The sequence below is a fragment of the Lineus longissimus genome, chromosome 12 (genome assembly GCF_910592395.1).
Source record: "Lineus longissimus chromosome 12, tnLinLong1.2, whole genome shotgun sequence".
NCBI lineage: Eukaryota > Metazoa > Nemertea > Pilidiophora > Heteronemertea > Lineidae > Lineus > Lineus longissimus.
The window spans coordinates 8,911,782-8,934,307 of NC_088319.1; the positions used below are offsets into that span (position 1 = coordinate 8,911,782).

Here is a 22,526-nt window from a genome sequence, read left to right on the forward strand (position 1 = left end):
CGTTTAATATGTTTACTGCAATTTATTTCTTATTTTTGAGGATAATTTCGACGTGTTCTTATAGAGTATTGCGTCATTGATTTTCAGATGAATACTTCCATGAGTGCGGACCGCCTTCTAAGTTTTCAAGGTGGTAAATTTGAATTGAAGGGCTGAAAGCTGAATATTGAAATGACTAATTTTGTAGATCTTGGACATTTTTGCTAAATTCACAGGATCTACATTGTAGGACATACATTTGGCTAAATTTTGAGCTGTAGACGACCTCGTCCAAGAACAATTAGATGAAGTTGTACAAATAATAGCAAATAGCGATTCTGAGGAGGAACCACAGTAATTTGACTAGTTCTGACCTGTACCATATTGGCCTACATCAATGAAGACCGTAATATCATTACGTCCCTATACTGCAAACCTACTGACGCGCACAACTACCTGCTGTTCTCCTCAGCACACCCGAGACATTGCCTCAACAGCACACCCTACAGTCAATTTCTCAGGATCCGCCGGATCTGTAGCCTGGACACAGATTTTGAGGAAAATGCCGTCATGATCGGCCGCCACTTCATGCCACGTGGCTACCCTGCACCACTTGTAGAGACAGCCCTCATCCGGGCCTACCGCACCTCTAGATCTGATCTCCTCAGAGATGAGGCCCCACTGGACACGGACGATCAACCAGGGACGACTGAGGACAATTTCTTCCTTATATCGACCTTTATCCCGGGTTTCCAAGCATTACAGCGCATTGTTAGCCACAACTGGCCCGTGCTCCTGAAATCCATTGCAACGCGTCAGCTACATGACTCTCGCATCACATTTGGCCACAGAAAACCTCCCAATCGCCGGGATCTTCTGGTCAGAGCCAAATTCACCGACACCGCAACACAATCAGGGGGACCTACAATCCCCACTGTGGGCTCAACCCTTTTGCCTCTGGGTTCCCGCAACGCGTGCCCAAGAGCCAACACCTCTTGTCGTTACTGCCCTAAACTCAACCTGACAGGAAGGATCGGCAGCACAACTACCACGCGCTCATACACGGCCATGAAGCACATCACATGCAAAAGCAGTAACCTCATTTACTGCATCACATGCAAAAGATGCAACCAACAATACGTGGGTCAAACCAAGCTCCGCCTCATGGACAGATTTGTAAAACACTTTTACAATATCTCCAAGGGCAACAAAGATGACACCATCGGCCGGCACTTCACCAGCCATAACCACACAGGCATTGATGATTTGTCCATATCAATCCTGTCCTTCATCCACGCCCACCCAGAATCGCCCCAAAGTGCTGTACTCAGGGACACCATCGAAATCAGATGGATCCATAGATTGCGCACTGTAGCTCCGCTGGGACTCAATGTCCTAGACTAGTATGTACTGTACACATACATTGCCACGTCTTTTAACAACTTTTCCCTATGTGTACTCTACAGGGTTCCCCCAGTCTTACTCCAAAGACAGGGGCAGCATTACTTAAACCGTATCCCGACACACTCCATGTCACATCCTATCCACTCAGGACAAGCTATTGACCCCTGGAACTAATATCGGGACCATTCCGGTCCCAGACTGTCCGATGTGTAAAATACCTACAGGTCAACTGGATATGCGGCCTTTTACTCCCCACCGCCGCACATCTAGGATAGGAACATTTTTCTATCAACAGTCCACGGCCCGCCTCTGCAGGGCCAACCCATCTTGATCAATATCGCCTTTATAAGTGTCTGATGAGCAACTCCTGCGAAACCGTTCACACCACCCCTGGCATAACCCACATGGCGCGCCTCCCCGCCATTCCGCGCAACTTTGCCGCCATGCTCCCTAGGAGCATGACGTCATGTCCGTCTCAAAGCCATGACGTCATAAAGGGGCCCAGCATCACGTCAACCACTGCGTCTTGACGTCAGTTCCAACACCTCACACGGTTTAAGAGATCAAGCGAAGACTTTTGAGCCTTCACAACGGTCACACAAGCCAATTAAGCTGGTCGCATCTCACCGCATTGCCACGTCAAAAATAATACATCCTGATATAGGCTACACTATACAGGGTGAAGTACACAAGATTTTGAGTCTGAAAGTGAGGGAGAGGGTAACCCCCAGGTCCTGGTGCCCATCTTATGGATTTGAGTAGTGAATATGACAGTGATGATCAGAATGTTGCACAGCACATTTTTTAACAAGTTTAGTTTTGAAGTTTACATCATAAACTACAACATTTATATACAACACTGTGGCTCTAATCTACTTACTCTAACCATAAACGAAGTAAGTACACCAAAAAAACCCACATTTTCCTACAACTTAATGACATGACATTTGGGTGTAAGAAGGGAGTTGCTCTGTTGTGTGGTCCTTTTGACCTCCCTTGGGCTTTTGCCCTCGATATTACCTAAGTTTCAGTGGCCTGTGGTCTAACAAATCCCATTGTGAACCTGACGCCGTGATATGGTTTAAATCGTGCTGCAAGCAGGGAATTCAGCATGAAATACTCGTTCTGACCAACTTGAACAAACGTATAAACCTTCTGATACTATCTTATTCCTCTCTTCAGTAATCACTGTTTGTAAACCATGTTCCATAAACTATTTCATAATCATAGTTTTCTCTTTCCCCACCTGATATGATTATGAAATGATATGGTTTCATTTTAACAAATGCAATGGTTTTTATTTACTAGGGTGATAACAAGTCACTTGTCGACCGTTGGGCACAGGAGTTCAACCAGGAAACTGGGCCGAAAGAGGACTACTGGGACAAATTACAGAAACAGTGGGATGATATGGCCAGGTGAGAAACGAAGTACTCTAAACCAATCATCATTCAAAATACACCCAACTTGTGGTGGCCAAAATGGTGATGAGCAATAACATTTATTTGCCCCTAAATTTTGCCCGTGGTGTACCCCATTTTGTGCAATTGGGGGTGATTTGTCTGTCAACATCTTTATTCAAATGTTTAATTGTTGAGTTCAAGGTCAAGGTGGTGAAATACTCAGCATGTCATATCCTTATATTATTAACTATAGATTGTAGGAATGTGCATTACTATTAATATCATAAACTGGAAACCCATAAATGTAAGCACACCTTTTTAGCTCACCTCTTAGCAGAGGTGAGCTTATCCCATACCGTGGCGTCTGTCGTCCGTCGTCGTCGTCGTCGTCGTCCGTTGTCGTCCGTTGTCGTCCGTTAGCAGGGCACGTTTCGTAACTGTTAGAGCTATTGAGTTGAAACTTGGTACACATGTACCCTTATGTAATGACACCTTGGAGACCAAGTTTCGGTCCGATTCGTTTCATGGTTTGGCCACCAGGGGGCCAAACGTTAAAAGTGAAAACATGCAATATGTCCCTTAATAATAGTCGGGAAATTTTGAAAAAAATATGGTAGGTACTTCTAGCAAAGGTGCATCATATATCCTCCGGGTTTTTGATTTGACCTCCTTTTCAAGGTCACAGAGGTCAAATGGTGTAAATTGGCCGTTAGGATGTAACGATGGCACGTTTCTAAACTGCAATGACTATTGATACCAAATTTGGTACACATTTACCCCTTAGTCAGGTGATCTCAGGGACCGAAGTTCGGTCCAATATGATTCACCACTTGACCACCAGGGGGCAAAATCCAAAAACCTTAAAAATGTGATTATTCCTTAACTTCTTTCCCGATTGCCACCAAATTGATATCATGGGTACATCTAACCACCATACAGTATATGTCACACAGGTTTTTAATTTGACCTTCTTGTCAAGGTCACAGAGGTCAAATGGCGTAAATTCGCCGTCAGGCCGTAACTATGGCACGTTTCTTAACTGCAATGACTATTGATCACAAATTAAGTACACATGTACCCCTTGGTCAGGTGATCTTAGGTACCGAAGTTTGGTGCGATCTGATTTGCCGTTTGGCCTCCAGGGAGGGGGCCAAATCCTAAATTCTTCAAAATGCCATTAATATTCCTAGTAATGACTTGCCCGATTGGCACCAATTTTATATCATAGGTACATCTAATTCTAACAACCATTCAATGAGTCACCCGGGTCTTCTTTGATTTGACCTACTTTTCAAGGTCACAGAGGTCGAATGTACTGTAAATTGGCCATTTTGGGGAAATTGTAATTGCTTGGACCTACATCAAACCTAACACTACATGACACAATACCATGCTCTTTATCCATCTTTCCACCACATGAGGTGAGCACAATGGCCCTGGCCATTTCATTTAGCACACCTCCAGAGAGGTGAGCTTATCTTATGGCGCAGCGTCCGTTGTCCCTCATTGCAAGGGACGTTTGAACTGCTTAAGCTATCAACTTGGTACATATGTTCCCCTATGAAATGACACCTGGGAGACCAAATTTCATTCTGGTTCGATTCCTTATTTTGCTACTATTACTAGGTGGCTAAAACCGAAAACACAAAAAGTGCAATATCTCCCTAACTTGATGATCACCAAATTTTTATCATAGGTACCTGTTATATCGATATATGACAGTTCACCCAGATTTTTGATTTGACCTACTTTTCAAGGTCACAGAAGTCAAATAGCGTGAATTGGTCGAAAGTTGCATGTTTCGTAGACCCGTCACAGCAAAACCAGGCGCATATCGCTCTGAGCTTGGCAGGTTGAGACGGACTGTTTGTTCATTTCTCTATTGTCTGCCTTTTGTGAAATATGAGCACATCAATTTCTTCCATTATCTCCTGGTGTCATTTAGGCTCATCTTCTTTGCGACATGCGCCTAGTCACATTTTATTGGAGCTATTGACCTACAACTCAGTGCATATATGGCCCTTGTCTTACAGACTAAATTTCAGTTTGATTCAATTCCTGGTTTGGTGGCTAAAATCGAAAAACTAAGGGCTTGATCATTGGTAAATCTTTTTTGCCCCAGACAAAAACTGCCTTGAGCAATTGACCCAACTTTCCTGTGATTCATTGGAAGTCATAGGGGAATCGATCCTCAGCCCAGACCTTTTTAGCTCACCTCTCAGCAGAGGTGAGCTTATCCCATACCGTGGCGTCCGTCGTCCGTCGTCGTCGTCGTCGTCCGTCGTCGTCCGTTAGCAGGGCACGTTTCGTAACTGTTAGAGCTATTGAGTTGAAACTTGGTACACATGTACCCTTATGTAATGACACCTTGGAGACCAAGTTTCGGTCCGATTCGTTTCATGGTTTGGCCACCAGGGGGCCAAACGTTAAAAGTGAAAATATGCAATATCTCCCTTAATAGTAGTCGGGAAATTTTGAAAAAAATATGGTAGGTACTTCTAGCAAAGGTGCATCATATATCCTCCGGGTTTTTGATTTGACCTCCTTTTCAAGGTCACAGAGGTCAAAGTTTGCTGATTCACTGAACAGTAGCATGTTTCCTATCTATTTTAGCTAGAAGGTTTTAAACCAGTGTGGACATGTATCTGGGGATTCTCTATTCCACCCCTAAAATTTCGGCCGTTCGGACATCAAATATGGCCGCCAGGCAGCCATCTTGAAAAATAAACACAGTACTATTACTTAAGGAATTGAACCCGAGGCGGAGGACCTTGGTTGAGTTACCAAGACACTCGAGGGTGGAGCTAAAATACAGTCCAAACCCGAGCCGACAGGCGAGGGTTTGGACGAAATTTTAGCTCCACCCGAGAGTGTCTTGGTAACTCAACCAAGGTCCGAAGCCGAGGGTTCAATTTCTATTCTAAAATACCTCAAACTTAAAAAGATAGGCCACGAAATAACTTGAATATGTGCGAATTTGGCAAATTCCATCCATCGCCTGCCCGGAGCGCCGGTAGCGCCGTTGTTTACATTATGTTACGGCAGCCCGTATAGGAAGTCCGGATCGGCTCGCTCAAGTGACGCTAAAATCCGCGCAAATGGGCTATTTGGAGCGTTTTTCTCAGCAAATATGTGTAGTGCTCATTAAAAAACTTAGGGTGGTTGATGCTTCCTTGGCTGATTTGTGTTTGAAGCAGTGTTTTGAGAGCCTCAAACTTCTGAAGTGAGCTGTGTGCATGGTTCCACATTTTAGTGCAACCCGAGGGAACTTTGGTAGAGCATCTTGGTTGCGTGTCCAAAACACTCCACTCTCAGAACGAGGCTTATGCATTTTCCATTTAAAAGTTGACTTTACGGTACCAAGGTATTTTAGAATCCGAAACTAATGATCGGATTGCAACCAAATTTGATCTGGATGTATATCTATGTACTCTCTACTAAATCCTTGATTTTTTATCAAATGTGATAGCCAATATGGATGCCAGGCGGGCATCTTGAAAAATTCTTAGTTTGGCCACCCGGGGGCCAAATTTAATGTCCAAAGTTAAAAAGTTTGATTGCTCGTTTAATAGTGGTCTGATTTTCATAACATTTTTATGGTAGGTACTCCTAGCAAGGATACATCACATATCATACGGGTTTTTGATTTGACCTACCTTTCAAGGTCACAGAGGTCAAATGGTGTAAATTGGCCGTTAGGATGTAACGATGGCACGTTTCTAAACTGCAATGACTATTGATCCCAAATTTGGTACACATTTACCCCTTAGTCAGGTGATCTCAGGGACCGAAGTTTGGTCCAATATGATTCACCACTTGACCACCAGGGGGCAAAATCCAAAAACCTTTAAAATATGATTATTCCTTAACTTCTTGCCCGATTGCCACCAATTTGATATCATGGGTACATTCTAACCGCAATACAGTATATGTCACACAGGTTTTTAATTTGACCTTCTTGTCAAGGTCACAGAGGTCAAATGGCGTAAATTGGCCGTCAGGCCGTAACTATGGCACGTTTCTTAACTGCAATGACTATTGATCACAAATTAAGTACACATGTACCCCTTGGTCAGGTGATCTCAGGTACTGAAGTTTGGTGCGATCTGATTTGCCGTTTGGCCTCCAGGGAGGGAGCCAAATCCTAAATTCTTCAAAATGCCATTATTCTTAGTAATTACTTGCCCGATTGGCACCAATTTTATATCATAGGTACATCTAATTCTAACAACCATTCAATGTGTTACCCGGGTCTTCTTTGATTTGACCTACTTTTCAAGGTCACAGAGGTCGAATGTACTGTAAATTGGCCATTTTGGGGAAATTGTAATTGCTTGGACCTACATCAAACCTAACACTACATTACACAATACCATGATCTTTATCCATCTTTCCTCCACATGAGGTGAGCACAATGGCCCTGGCCATTTCATTACTATACACAATTCCTCTTGGTGCTTTGAGCGTGGTGTTACCACGGAAATGCACCCTATAGGTATTATATTGATTAATTGATTGAAAGGGAAGGTTCCTAACGAAATTGACATCGTCACTTCTCAAACATGGCCACCACGGCAGCCATCTTGAATTTCGTTTCCGCTCCATAACTGATCGACGCCTTTAGCAATTGATCTGAATTTTTTCTCAATACCCTGGGAGTCAATAGGGAAAGATTCCTTTTGAAATTGGCGTACCGTAGTTACTTCTCAAACATGACTGCCCCGTCAGCCATCTTTAATTTTGTTTCTCCTTGATAACAGACAGATGCCTTGGGCGATTGACCCCAATTTTCCTTGGTTTATTGAGAGTCATCAAGAGGAGGTTCCTTTCAAAAACCGTGTATTTAGCTTGTAAATATTTCGTCCTTACACTGAGGACTTCTTCAGTACACTGACTGACAGAGGTAGCTCTGCTGATGTCGGCTGAGAAATCCCTCATGTCAGCCATCTCCGAACATGCTATGAACAAGGGGCACCAGGTGGATATAGACAATTTCAAGATCATCGGCAGCGATACCACCTTCTGGGGCCGAAAATGGAGGGAAGCCATCGCCGTCCGGAAAAATCTACCAGCCATGAACAGAGACGTGGGCCTCCAACTGTCCTACACATACGATCAGATCCTCAAATCCGAGAACCCCGGGGTCAGATGATGTCAGCAGAGCTACCTCTGTCAGTCAGTGTACTGAAGAAGTCCTTAGTGTAAGAACGAAATATTTACAAAGTAAATACTTCTACTTGTGATAAAAGAACTTTTATCAATAAAAATTAAAGGTTTACAAAGTTGCGATTTTTTGAAATGGCATAGTAAAATAGGCAAAAATTTTCCCAGTCTTACAGTATTTTTATAAACCTTCCCCTTGATAGGTTTTCAAAAGGGTTTGTCTAACTTTGTAATTATTTTCCGACTGTTTTCTTCAGTGAGGACACGAATGGTGTGTTTCCTTGGTTGACTGAGTACGACTCATCACAAACAGATATTTATAAGGTAATATCATGATTAGTTCTAAAATTTTAGCGTTGATTTCATTCCATCTTTATGCTATTCCATCTTTACACTATGACATGTATGTGTCTGTCATGACCAATCTTAACTCTTTCAGCCCTAGCTGATTTTGACGTGACAGTTCCCAGGTCCTAGCCGATTTTCAGGAAAATGCAAGATTTCAGGATTTTATTTTACCAAAACTACTCCCCCTATCACTACCTGCTTGGTACCATTAGAAAGGTCTTGATCCCCACGTTATAGTGATATGTAGATTATAGATATCCACGAATTTGTATATTTTTCTGAGTCTCTTCAATTTTGCTAATTTTTGTGTCCTGAAATTTTCCGAAGAATTAGCAGAAGCCACTTTTATCGAAAAAAAGAATATTTCCTTGAATTAGTCCTTGTAAACTGATGCTCACTTTTCGATGCTATTTGCTGTATCTCAATAACACTGCCAGCTAAAATCATGAAATTTTTGCAATGGACTCTGCTGATGAGGCCACCTCACATAATGCCAGGGTTTTAAATTTGACATACTTTTCATCATCACTGGGGTCACATTGCGTAAATTGACGGTTATTAGTTTCCAGAGCATATCTTCATTACCATTGATGCAAGAGTTTTCAGTATAAAGGTCTTTGGTGTCATTGTGCCTTTTGGTATTTTCAATGTTTTTCGACTTATGCTCAGCCCATTGGGACCTCTATATGTGGAAAATACCTTTTGGCTATATCTCATGAATGCAGCTGATCAAAATCATATTTTTTGATGTGGACACTTCTTATGAGACAACATCACATTATTTTTGAGTTTTTGTTTAGGCCTTCTTTTCATGGTCACAGAATTCAAATAGCTTAAAGTGACTGTTACTGATGTTCGGGGCTTTCATCTTTGTTAGGAATAATATGGAGTCATAAACTCCTAGTATGTCACTGTCAGTAACAGTCTTTCATAGGAGTTTCTTTCAAAAATAGGTCTATTGAAGTAAACATTGTGTATTGACATTCCTTTAAGTTCCTTAAAAGAATGAATTTGTCAAGTTCTTCTTGCAAATTTTCAGGACTACAGATTTGAATCGGACAATCCATTAAAAGATCACCAGAATCCATTCACTGAAGGTGTTAAGAGATTAAAAAAGGGAGATATTCCCAATGCCGTCCTGCTATTTGAAGCTGCTGTCCAACAGAATCCTGAACACATGGAGGTAAGAGGAAGTTATTCCAGTTTACTGGAAATCAAGTTTGTACCCCTAGGTCCATAAAGACTACAGGGGTATTGTCGAGGTGGGCACTTTCTGTCTGTTGAACTCGTTTCCGTAGCATATCTTTTTATCCATAAATAATGGACATTTTATCTCTTGGTGGTATGAAGGTCTGATAGTGCCATTGTGCCTTTTGGCAGTTTCGATGATTTTCGATCTACTCTCGGGCCCCATCAGGCACATCATGTGAAAAGTTACCTTTGGCTATATCTCATGAATGCTGCTAGCTAAAAGATTATGAAATATTTACTGTGGACTCTTCTCATGATACTACATCACATAATACCCGGGGTTTTGATTTGACCTACTTTTCAAGGTCACAGAGGTGAAATAGTGTAAATTGCTGTTATTGGTTTCCGGAGCATGTCTCCATAACTATTGATGCTATGAGGATGTTCATCTTTGGTTGGTATGAAGGTCTTATAGTACTGTTGTGCCTTTTGGCAGTTTCAATGATTATCGATACGCCCGCTCCCAGCAGGCACATCATGTAAAAAAATTACTTTTGGCTATATCTCATGAACACTGCCAGCTAAAATCATGTACTATTTACTGTGGACACTTCTCATGAGACTACATCACAAAATTTCCCAGGTTTTTGATTTGACCTACTTTTCAAGGTCACAGAGGTGAAATAGTGTAAATTGACCTTTATTGTTCAAGAGCATTTCTGAGTGCATAATGGGCCTGCTGCACAGTCTCATGTCAACTCTTCATTCATTTGTGTAAGGTCAGTGGCAAAAACCTCCAATTATTTCTCAGCAATGCAATGCAACCCAGCAATGAATAATAATCAACCAGTCACCCAAAGGTTTGAGCAATGCAATGTGAATCTGTTTTTGTAAGGGTATTCTTGCCTGAAAATGAACTGACCTTAATGCGGAAAGAGAGTTTTTGTGGGCTTCACAATCATATTCATGCATTTTTAATAGTATTCTGGTCTGGTTCATGTTAAGGGAATCAATTAGGATTTGATGATGTTGATTTCTATTTTAAAACGAAATCAGAGCAGGCCTGATTGAAGTGAGAGCACACAATGGGCAGTCACGCATGACACACACTGGCCTGTACTCGCTTGGAAAGTACCGAAATCTTAAAATTTATTAATAAAACTTCATAGCCAATAATAAGAAACCTGTCTCCAATTGTCACTGATGGAATTTTATTCATCTTATCACTTCGAAAAATTTCTCAGCAGCCTGAACTGGCTGAAGCTCAGAATTTTATCAGACGAATTTGTGGTCTTCCTTCTGTGTATTACTGTACATTTCGCTGTACAGTTTACATTGTACCCTAGTAACAGTGATCACCACCTCACCTGTACCTTATTGTAGAACACTGCAACAGGTAAACACTTCATTACAGCAAAAATACCCACCGATTCTTCTTTGCCATTATAACCATTCAGCAACCTTTCACAGCACCCCCCTCCTCCAACAAAACAGCTCCCTCCACGGGAGACATAGCTTCCAATGATGCCTTGTTTAACCTGCATTTTATGTAAATATTGAATATTTGTGCTACATTGTTCCTGTAAATAAAATGTTGTTTCATTTGTTTGAAGCTGCTTCAAGATTGGTTTCTTGGGGAACAAATTCTTAATTTTTCTGCTCACATGTGCCTGTGGGATCTTTAAAATCCGCTTTTTGCCATTTTGTAGTTAATGGTTGTAGCTACAGCGACGAAATATTTATGGTGGTGTATGCAATAAGGATACATCACAAATCACACTGCTTTTTGATTTGACCTACTCTTCTTGGTCAAAGAGGTCAAACACTAAAATTTCAACAAAAGGTGGCACATTTCTGTACCATTTGACATGGTCTCTTCAAATTTGGCTTCGACCCTTATCAGGCATCTCTACGTTGACTAAAATTTAGGTCGGTGTGACCTACTTTTCAGGTTTGAGTTGGTAAAATGTCATAAAATCCTTAGTGGGGGGAGGGGGGGGGGTCTAATCAAGAAACTTTCACTATGTGATCTTCAAATGAATGCCAACGATTAATCAGAAGAGGCAAACTTTGCGCTAAACAAATTTGACCTTGACCTAACTTTCAAAGTCGCAGAGATTAAATTCTTAAATTCCTTCATTATAGTGGCGCGTTTTGTCATTATTTCTTCTAGACTTTTCAATTTTGTTATGTCAACAGCTCGTTGGCATCTCTACATGTTGACATGAATTTAGGTCAGTATAACCTACTTTTTGGTGTGAATAGGTCAATGTTATAAAATCCCATGTGGTTCGTATCAAAAACATTCACTGTGTGATCTTTGAATAAATTTCATTTATTAATCAGATCAGGTTAACATAGTTAGATAAATAAATATTTTGATCTTGACCTAGTTTCCAAGGTCACTGAAGTCAGATTCTCTTCAACCATAACAGTAACCATATTCTTGTTATTGACCAGAGGTGAACACATGGCCCCTGGCCATTTCATTGTTTGATCTATCTTACATTGATGTTGTGAGTAATGATGGGGGATGCATCGCAAATGTTTAATCCTGTCTGCACCTCACCTGTCTGAAGTGACTTTATTTGGCTTAGTTTCTGCTCTGTAGCTCTTTCCTACTTCTTGGAGGGAGCAATGCAAGTTACTGGGATGATATTGCCAAGGATACTTCACCATTACACATGAGTCTTTGATCAGCACGTCTCCTCTAACCTGTCGATAGGACAGTAGATTACTAATGCATTGAATTTTCATTGTTATTTAATGGAATTAGCCTGTGTACTTCAACAAATAAGGGGCCTTGTCCAAATTATTCGCCGAAATTTGCCGTAATTCGCCCCAAAAACGCCACAAATTCGCCGAAAGTCTCCGGCGAATTTTGGCGAAGTTCGGGCGATTTTAAAGGCGAATTTCGGCGAATTTTTGGCGAATTAGCGGCGATTTTATGGCGAATTTCAGGCGAACTTTCGGCGAATTCCCGACGATTTTTCGACGAGTTTTTATCATTGAACGTTGGCGAAATTTATACCAGGCAAATTTCGACGAGAAGAGGCGAAGTGAAAATCGCCGAAATCTGGCGAATTTCCGTATTTTTGGGCGCATTTTTTTACCAGAAAGCAGTCGCAGCTCACCCTGTTCTTTGTATCGTCATCCTCCTCATTGTACGTCCAATGGAGAACAGAGAGATTTCTGTAATGGTGATTCCTATCCTACGATACACAGCGCGACCAGATAAATGAACATAAGTGAGATCCCAAGGCAGCGACTTCAGCGCCACCGTGGGGACTAATGGTATTGGGCTGGGGATTCCCAGGTATCCTCGTGCCTACTGAATACCGGAGCGTTCAATATTTCTCAGTGCTCTGTACATTGGCTGTACATTGGGCTTTATTCCTAGTGAATCGACGCAGCCCCGGCGGTCGAGGTTACCTGGACTATAGTAATAATTATAATGTTTTTGCTCTGTAGACGTGCATTGAACAGTCAGTTCTACATTGACAGTGGATGTACTATTTTTGGCCAATATTTTTTATAATCCAACACAAGGTAGCTCCAGATCTTCTATTTTTACGACATTGCAATGAGGAACCGGCGAGGAGGTGATTTTCGCCAGATTGTAGCGATTTGTGGCGAATTTGAGCCAGATATATTTCGATCGGCGAATTTCGGCGAAGTTCATTGAAATACCAGCGGCGATTTCTCGGCGAAATTTTGGCGAATTTCCGGCGAAATAGTGGGATTTTCCGGCGAATTTGTGGCGATTTTATGGCGAATTTATGGCGATTTTATGGCGAATTCTAGGCGATTTCTGTCGAACTTTCCGGCGAATTTTTGACGATTTTTGAGGAGGTTTTGGCGAATTTTGGCGAACTTGTAAAAATTCGCCAGAAATTCGCCGGTGAATTTCGGCAAATAATTTGGACAAGGCCCCTAACCCTGTTCGCCCTGCCCGCATGATGCTAAATTTCCTAGTAGCCTTGATGAAAGAAAAGAATTGCAGGGCTTGGTATAAAGGATTGAATGAAGGCTTTGATAGAGGAAAATGCAATTTAGCTATATCGGATTGGTTTATCGCTCCTAATTTTTTGACAGTTTAAAACTCTCATTTCCAGGCCTGGCAGTATCTTGGCACAACGCAAGCGGAAAATGAACAAGAACCTGCTGCCATTGCTGCCCTCAAGAGGTATGAACACAAATTGAAATTCATCATAACAAAAATTGCCTCTTGAATTTAGTGCTTGTACTGACCCAGGTTAGTCTTTTAAGCACTTCATGACAACTGTCACTCATATAAATGCCTACAATTTGCACATGAGCTGGTATTTATCTCAAGGTTCTGCAGTATAGAAATGCAGTAACAGCAGGTGGAAATGTGTTAACCCTTTCAATGCTGACTCTATTTGTCACCAGAGTGCTGGCTCAAATTTGGACTTTTATAAGCTTTTGGGGAAAAGCAAACTGTGGCAAAACTAGTGGAAATAGCGAGGGTCAACACGCATGGTTATGTTGGAAACTTGATGTGCTATCAGATTTTGGCAAGATTGTTGTCATCCTCACTCTAACAGTCGGCTGTAAACGAGTTGACAATATCTTCAACCGAGAGAAGATTTTGCTTGCCCCCCATTTGATGTCTGCTCAATATTCAAACCTCTGAAGCTCCATCTACCATTCTTGCATGGACTCATTCAGAGCTCTACAGATGCAAAATAATTTCAAGATTCTAGTTCTGCTATTGAATAATAGATGGCAAAAGCGTTTTTTGCAATATTACAAGAAAATTCGACCCGTTATTATCCAACGGGTGTGCCAATTTCAAAGTCAGTTTTACCCGTGGTAATCCAACGGATACGCAGCGAAAGGGTTAATAGAAAGTGGAAATAGGGAAGTAGCTGGTGGATATGAATTAGTAGCAAGTGGAAAGGTATTAGCATGTAGGAATGCAGTAATACTAATAGCAAGTGGAAATGTAGCATAAGGCCACTCAAATTAGCTTTGAATTTCCCTTGTTTGTATAAATCTGAAAATCAGTCGAAGTTAGTTACTCTCATCATGTTTTAAACTTGATACCATCTGGTTTGAATTCTCCTTTTCTTTCAGATGTCTTGAACTTAGTCCCAGTAATTTAACAGCATTAATGGCTCTGGCTGTCAGCTACACAAATGAATCCCTCCAGACCCAAGCTTGTGAGACCCTCAGGTCCTGGTTGAGTGTAAATCCAAAATATTCATCTCTAGTCCTCAAGGATGCCAAAAAGTCAAAACCTACATCATTTATGTCTACGTAAGTATCCATATCTTGATTGCGTGTCCTTAAAATGTGCTCTTGGGAACAAATTTAAGGAGATTAAAAAAAGGAAGACATCTATAATTTTGTTTTGAGTGGACAATTACCATGATGAACAATGGTACAAACTCCATGGTTTATCACCTGCATCTACATGATATTGGTCGAAACGCTGCCTCTTTAAATTAATAGTTATTGATTCTTTATTCGCAAAGTTGACGCTACTCTCAGGTTCAGGTGTACAACAGTGTGATTGATGTGTAGCGGACATGTGGTAGTGATTTGTGGTTTGAGGTTGCGAAGTTGAACTTTACGGCAAGGTTGGGAGCTTGGCAGAACTGATACCAAAGGCCCTTATCAATAATAGATCCACAATCGACATTGTTAATTTTCTGAAAAATTTAATTTTCTGAAAAGCATACGCCGGAAATTAGTCCCCTCCCTCCTAAAGCACAGTTTACCCGCTCATGAAAATGTTGAACCAGCTCTATGATGAAGGCCACTGAGTTCTGTTGTTATCATACTATAAAGTACAGTAGAACCTCTCTATATAGGACACCATTGGAACTAACAAATGCTGTCCTTAGTAGAGAGGTGTCCTGATTAGAGAGGTCAAATTGAATGGAAACAACCAATTTAGGACTAAAACTAGTGTCCTTTGGTCCTAAATTGGTTGTTTCCATTCAATTAGAGGTTATCCTTAAAAGAGGGGTGTCTGCTAAGGGAGGTTGTACTGTAATAACTATATAGGATGCACGTGTGCATGACTTGAATTGCTGTTTGCTATTCATAAAGTATTTATTAGCATTGTTTTCATCCCTGGCATTTTTGTAATAATCTTCAGTTGACAATGGATATTATGTTTGTTCACAGTTGAAACTTTAACCATTTCGCTGCGGGTGGCTTGCATAACACGTCATGTACTAAGTATGGTCCAATATCGTGCGGGTAAATGTACAATTAGATGGACTGAGCAAAGCGCATCGTTTTTTGGCTTTGCTGGAAATTTTTTTAATTGCCAGCGAAGCTTATCGTATACTGTCGTTTCTTCGTTCACTCATATTGACTGACGTTGACATGAGTGGGTAAAATAGTGCTCAGTTAATTCAGTAATATTTACAATTTTTGATTTCACATTACGATTGTAAATGGGCTGCGTGTTTTATGATACTTCTTTGCCATGATTCTGTCAGTAATTTTGATGTAAGTCTGCAAAATAAAAATATTAAATTGATATAGTGTATTTATTCGACATGTTCGAAGAAGACTGTCAGGCCAGTTTTCTACAAACACCGGCGAGTGTGCATTTTCGTGATAGTAATCGCCCTCAAAATCGGGTTAAAACCCTGCATCAGAAAAAATTAACTCATCAGAGGCCAAGAAAATGGTGATTAGAATATATAAGCGGTATCAGTTTGAAGTCTTTTGAAGCAAACTTGTTGCGGTGTCGCAGGTTTTGTGTTTCGAATTTGGAGAATCCTTGACTCTGAATGTTCGTCGGTGGAAAGTGTGGTTGTGTCAAAACCACCCAACGAATCTCTGGTTGGGGTTAATTATAGTTGAACAACATAATAGTGACAGAAATTAGCAGAGTTTGTTAGAATTTAGGCGATATCCATCCCATATGATGATCCGAAAGTTCCGAGAAATCGGCAATGGCGGATTGCCATTCAACAGAATACCGAATTCTGGCCAGAACTTTTCATCACAATTTGCGTGCAAGAGACCTACCTATGAATGACTCAAAATCACCCAGGCTCTGCTCATGGGATGTACAGTCCTACAAGAAAGTAAATTTCCACTGTTTTTTAAAAGTATCGCAGAGATAATAAGATATTTGAATGCGGTTTTTCAGCAGAGTATGGCATATTTAGTTGGTCATATATCTGTTGCATTTGGATGCACCTAATTCCATCCCTTCATTATGTAACATACATTTCAAAAAAGGTCCAAAAATCGCTTATTTTATTTCATGTGCCTTTTCAAAATTTCTCATGAGCCCATGAACTGTGCTTTATGACCATCATTTTTTGGCAGGTGCAATTCCATAGAGTGTGTTTGATAGTCGTGACAAATGCACATTTTTGCTTAGAATTTTCATTTTATTTTTTAATCTCTTCCATAACCTTTGATAAAGACCCGCAATCCTTGATGTATGATCTGAGTTGGCCATGAAGATCCTGACTGACTGCATTGCTGACTTTGTGGGTTGTTCTCAAAGGTCACCAGCTGTCTGAAAAAAACAATCACCTGTAGCGAGCTAAAAAACTAATTTTTTAAATGAAAGAATTAAGCAAGAATTTTCTAGTAATGAAAGCAAAAAAAACCTTTGTTGCATCATAGTTCACCCGTACAGTGAAAAAGAACAAAAATGAAATAAAATAAAAAAGTGACTTTTTGGCCATTTTAAAAATGGCCTGATACATAATAAAGAGACAGGATTAGCTGGGTCAAAATACAACAGATACATGACCAACTAGATATACCATTCTCTACTGAAAAACGCATTCAATTATCTTATTCTATCTCTGTGATATAAAAAAACCTGCGGACATTTACTTCCTGGTGGGACTGTACCTGCACAGAAAATAATTGCTGAAACCTCTGTAAACATGTCCTAAGTGCTGCACTCAACCATTTTAAAGATCGTTTTCATCTCACTCAATCACCCCTGTAGAAGTGTCCCCGTACTGTATAGCATCAGAAGTGTATGACTGGTAAATGTACACACAAATGCAGTAGGCAGAAAATGCACGCTGATATCGTCTGCAGACTGGGGATGTTCTCAAGAGTCAATAGAATTTAGGTTATTATCTTAACCCTTTGGATGCCAGCTATTATGTAAACACTGTGCCGAGGCTTTTTCAGGAAATTTAGGTTTTTTTTTGTCTTTATACTGTTACTATTACTATTACTACTATTTGGCGCCAGTGATCATGTGACACAATCTGAAATACAGAGTCTTGCACACGTCTTTAGACATCAACACAAAAGTTGTCTCAGTGCTGCCATCTGAGAATTTTTACTGTAACTGTATTTTAGAATTACCTATGTGCCATACGGGTGTACATGGAACGTCCAAATCAATGGTGTCAGAGCAGAGGAATTTTTTTCAAGAGAACAATGTCGGATTAGCTGGAACTTCAAGTCTTCGGGTGGACTTGGAAGTCAGTAATCTTGTTGAAACACAGAAAAAGTTCCAACAATTGGTGGACCGTATCTTTTCCGGACCTCTTACAAAATGCTATGAGGAACCTCGTCATGACTGACAATGAGACATAAATGCTCAAGAACTACTAAGATCGATTTTCAGCACATGTGATGCCAAATCATGTTTTGCAAGGTACTGGTTGAACAACTGTGTGCAGCAAGTGTGAAAAGTTTTTCACAGACTCGGAACTTTGAGCTGCAAAGTGTGTTTTCAAGAAAACAGGATCAGATACATCTTGATCAGATTGTGCTTGGCTTATCAATGCTGATTACATTTCAGTGAACAACACGGCGAAGTCCGAGACCTCTTCATAGCTGCTGCCCGATTATATTCTGCAGACCTCGACGCTGATGTCCAATGTGGTCTTGGGGTTCTTTTTAACCTGTCCGGAGAGTATGACAAGGCTGTTGACTGCTTTCAGGCAGCTGTGGGAAAACGACCGCAGGTGAGCAAAACATCCATGAATTTAGCAAGCCTATCAGCATGGTCATGGAAGTGGTCAGGCCTATTTCACATGATGAATTAATTCCTCCCCTGTTAGCATTGCGTGGCAAGTTACATGCAATGTACCCAACGGCACTACAACCTCAGAGTCTGCAAAAACATAGGCTTTTGCTCCCCTCCCTTGATCATTGCCATCTAACAGCTGATTTTGGAAGAATTTTGCTCACTCAATACAACACCCCTTAATTTTCCCCTGGCCTCAGTCAGTATCAAGGGAGGCTGAATGAAAGGGTCCCAGGTCATTTATTAATCTGCTCTGAATAGCAGGCTCCCTTATCACCGGTTCAGCCTGGGCCATTCTTCTATGCTACATGAAATAATTCCTCAGGCAATGAAAATGTAGTGGTTTGGCGAAAAAGCAAATTCCTTTTAATTATCTGTTTGCTTACATCAAGAATTAATAAAGACTGAATAGAACACTACCAAGAATCGATAAAGACTTGTCCTATTAGCTCAGCTGACAAAAGGTCAGCGGAGCGATTCAAAAGTATGCTTATGTCAGTCAGTCAGCCAGGCCGTCTATCCGTTCAACTTTTTGGCTTAATGCCCAACGTTTTGTAACCGTAAAACCTGGAGATCTCAACTTGATGTCTAATTTTGGGGAATATTTTTTCTCAACAAAAACAAAAAATCAGCGCGATTTGACGTACATTCAGCATGCGAGACAGCTTTGACTATAAAGGCTATCTGGCTTTCTGGAGGAAGAATAGAGTTCATTCATCCTGGTGTTTCCACTTATTGGCTCACCGTCGTCGTCCATATCCTGTGTGGCACATTTCTTAACCGCTTGTGCTATGAACTTGAAACTTTGTACACATTATGACCTAGGTCACATGACCTCTGACAGCCAATTTCGGTCCGGTCTGATTCTTCACCTGGCCACCAGGGGGCTAAAACCAAAAACTTAAAAAATGCGATAACTCGTTGATTACTGATTTGTTTTTGCTAAAAATGTTATGGTGGGTACCCCTAGCAAGGATACATCACATATCGAACGGGTTTTTGATTTGACCTACTTTTGAAGGTCACAGAGGTCAAATGGCGTAAATTGGCCGTTAGGATGTAACTATGGCACGTTTCTAAACTGCAATGACAATTCATCCCAAATTTGGTACACATGTACCCCTTAGTCAGGTGATCTCAGGGACCGAAGTTCGGTCCTACATGATTCACCGCTTGACCACCAGGGGGCAAAATCCAAAAACCTTAAAAATGTGATTATTCCTTAACTTCTTCCCGATTGCCACCAATTTGATATCATGGGTACATCTAACCACCATTACAGTATATGGCACACAGTTTTTTAATTTGACCTACTTTTCAAGGTCACAGAGGTCAAATGGCGTAAATTGGCCGTCAGGCCGTAACTATGGCACGTTTCCTAACCGGAATGACTATTGATCACAAATTAAGTACACATGTACCCCTTGGTCAGGTGATCTCAGGTACCGAAGTTTGGTGCGATCTGATATACCGTTTGGCCTCCAGGGAGGGGGCCAAATCCAAAATTCTTCAAAATGCTATTATTCCTTAATTACTTGCCCGATTGGCACCAATTTTATATCATAGGTACATCTAATTCTAACAACCACCCGTGTCACACGGGTCTTTTTTATTTGACCTACTTTTCAAGGTCACAGAGGTCAAATGTACTGTAAATTGGCCATTTTGGGGAAATTGTAATTGCTTGAACCTACTTCAAACCTAACACTACATGACACAATACCATGCTCTTCATCCATCTTTCCTCCACATGAGGTGAGCACAATGGCCCTGGCCATTTCATTGATTTTTTTCCGATGGACCTGAGCTACCTAGTCTCTCACACCACTACACAGTGATGTTGTCCAACTAAATAACTTGTGTACCTAGCCATGGCCCACCAGCCGGGATATAACAGGCATGCTACCGGCCCTAAAATTACTAAAAATCCCAGAATTTTTTTTCTCCCTAAAATACCCTAAAATTGATCTATTTTTAGGCATTTTCCTTAAAAATCCCCAAATTTCTCTTTTTCTGGTTAAAACATCGCTGGTGATTGAAGGTCGTTTGCTTAAAAGTGGAGTGTGGGTCTTTCTTTGTCCTGTCAAGTTCACCTGCCACAACACTGGAATCTTTTGGAAGTGTCTAGCGGCCTATGGATGATAGCTTTCATTACCTTCTGGTGTGGTGGTGCCAGGTGAACTTGATGGTTCAGATTCTGAAGACCTCAAAGCCAATTTCCAAGTGACAGCAGACAACCATTTCAATATTGGCCCTTGCTAGAGGGACAGGACTCTTATCTCTAGGTCAAAATGCTGAAGGTGCGGGAGTTTTGCTCATACGCTCACAATGCCCGCATCTCTAACCATCGTGGCAAGTTTTATTCGTACGGCATTTCTCCTCTACCTTTTTAGCTCACCTGTCAGGTGAGCTTATACGATACCACGGCGTCTGGCGTCCGTCGTCGTCGTCCGTCGTTAACTTTTGAAAAAATCGTGGCACGTTTCTTAACCGCTTGACCCAGAAAGTTCATACTTGGTGTGTGGGTACCCCTAGGCAAGACCTTCCTTCAGAATGAAAATCAGTGCAATTTGACTGCTGGTCTGCCATATAGGGGGCACTCTTTGAAAACCTATTTTTGTCATTTTGAAGCTTATGGTTAAAGCTAGAGCGATAAAAATTTTATGGTGGGTGTATCTAATAAAGGTACATCACATATCACACGGGTTTTTGATTTGACCTTCATTTCAAGGTCACAGAGGTCGAACTCTAAAATTTCTTTGATCATGGCACGTTTTTTTGCTATTGGTCATAGACTCTCTAAATTTGATATGTAGACACCTATTGGGCATCTCTACATGTTGACACAGATTTAGGTCAGTGTGACCTACTATTCAGGTACAGTAGAACCTCCCTCAGCGGACACCTCTGCCAGGCGGACACCTCTACATTACGGACACGTCCGGCCAGTCCCGATTTTTTCTAAGTCATTTCCAATAACAAAAACCTCTGTACGGCGGACACCTCTCTATTCCGAATTGCGGACAGGGCGATAGCCAATTTTTGGTCCAATTCCCTCCCAATTACGGACAGTAGGCAAAAACAATGGCTTCCCGCGTGCGCTTGGAGAGTCGAGTAGGCCCGACAGGTGTGATATTTGCGTAATTAATCAACGTAATTACCCCATGGCATTGTGTTTTTGTATCCTAATTAAGCCGTGGCATTTGTTTACTCATCTTTTCAACTAATCACATAGGCCTATTGCATGTATTGTGTCAACGGACACTCATAAATCCACGCGGTTTTGTCAGTGTTGCGGCGAATATGCGTTAGTAGAGAAATTAGAAAAAATTAATTATTAATCAAAGGTGGCTGATGGACAGAAATTATGGTGTTTTTTCACACATTATGACATGTCGGGGAGATTTTGCAATACAAGGGGCACCTTTTACTAGAGAGATTATTCACGCTCTGAGTTCCAAAGTAGCTCACGTCATTCAACGCAACATCACAAGCAAATACTGATCAGCCAACAGGTTTAAAGTTTCTACGCTAGATGTCGACACAGAGAAAACCAAGACCTGCAAGGCGGGAACTTCAAATTCACCTATGGGACGATTTGGCATAACCTCTCTATTGCGGACACCTCTCTATTGCGGACACCTTGGCCCAGTCCCATGGGTGTCCGCAATAGAGAGGTTGTACTGTATAAGTAGGTCAAGGTTAAAAAAGCCCATTTTCTTTATTCCAGCAGATTGAAGTTTGAAATGAAGTTTTAGAGGTCGGCCTGATATAGAGGTTTCGATATTAAATAGATTAATTTCGTTTCGTATCACTAGGTGGCGGTATTGTGCAAAAATGTCAGTTGGCACATTGCCAGCAGTTTCGAATTTCGTGGTTCGAGGCAATCCGTCGGGTATCCCAGATGCGCAGTGTTGTACTGCGCCACTAGATCTGCATACTACAAGTATGGAAGACAGCCATTTTATGAATTTGAAGTGAGAGGAAGAAGGAATTAAATCACCTTGAATCAATGCTAAAACTTAATCATCCGC

The 22,526-nt window shown here is 41.2% G+C and overlaps 1 protein-coding gene across 3 annotated transcripts in view; it reads left to right on the forward strand.

Annotated features, from left to right (window-relative positions):
• The window catches only part of LOC135496709 (peroxisomal targeting signal 1 receptor-like), a 56,132-nt gene that overhangs the window by 27,537 nt on the left and 6,069 nt on the right, over positions 1-22,526 (forward strand). For all 3 annotated transcript variants that reach the window (XM_064786180.1, XM_064786181.1, XM_064786182.1), the window contains 6 exons: positions 2,692-2,801; positions 8,207-8,273; positions 9,337-9,480; positions 13,604-13,674; positions 14,589-14,771; positions 18,265-18,430. In XM_064786180.1, the coding sequence (XP_064642250.1) occupies positions 2,692-2,801; positions 8,207-8,273; positions 9,337-9,480; positions 13,604-13,674; positions 14,589-14,771; positions 18,265-18,430 (741 nt within the window). The remainder of the gene's footprint in view (positions 1-2,691; positions 2,802-8,206; positions 8,274-9,336; positions 9,481-13,603; positions 13,675-14,588; positions 14,772-18,264; positions 18,431-22,526) is intronic.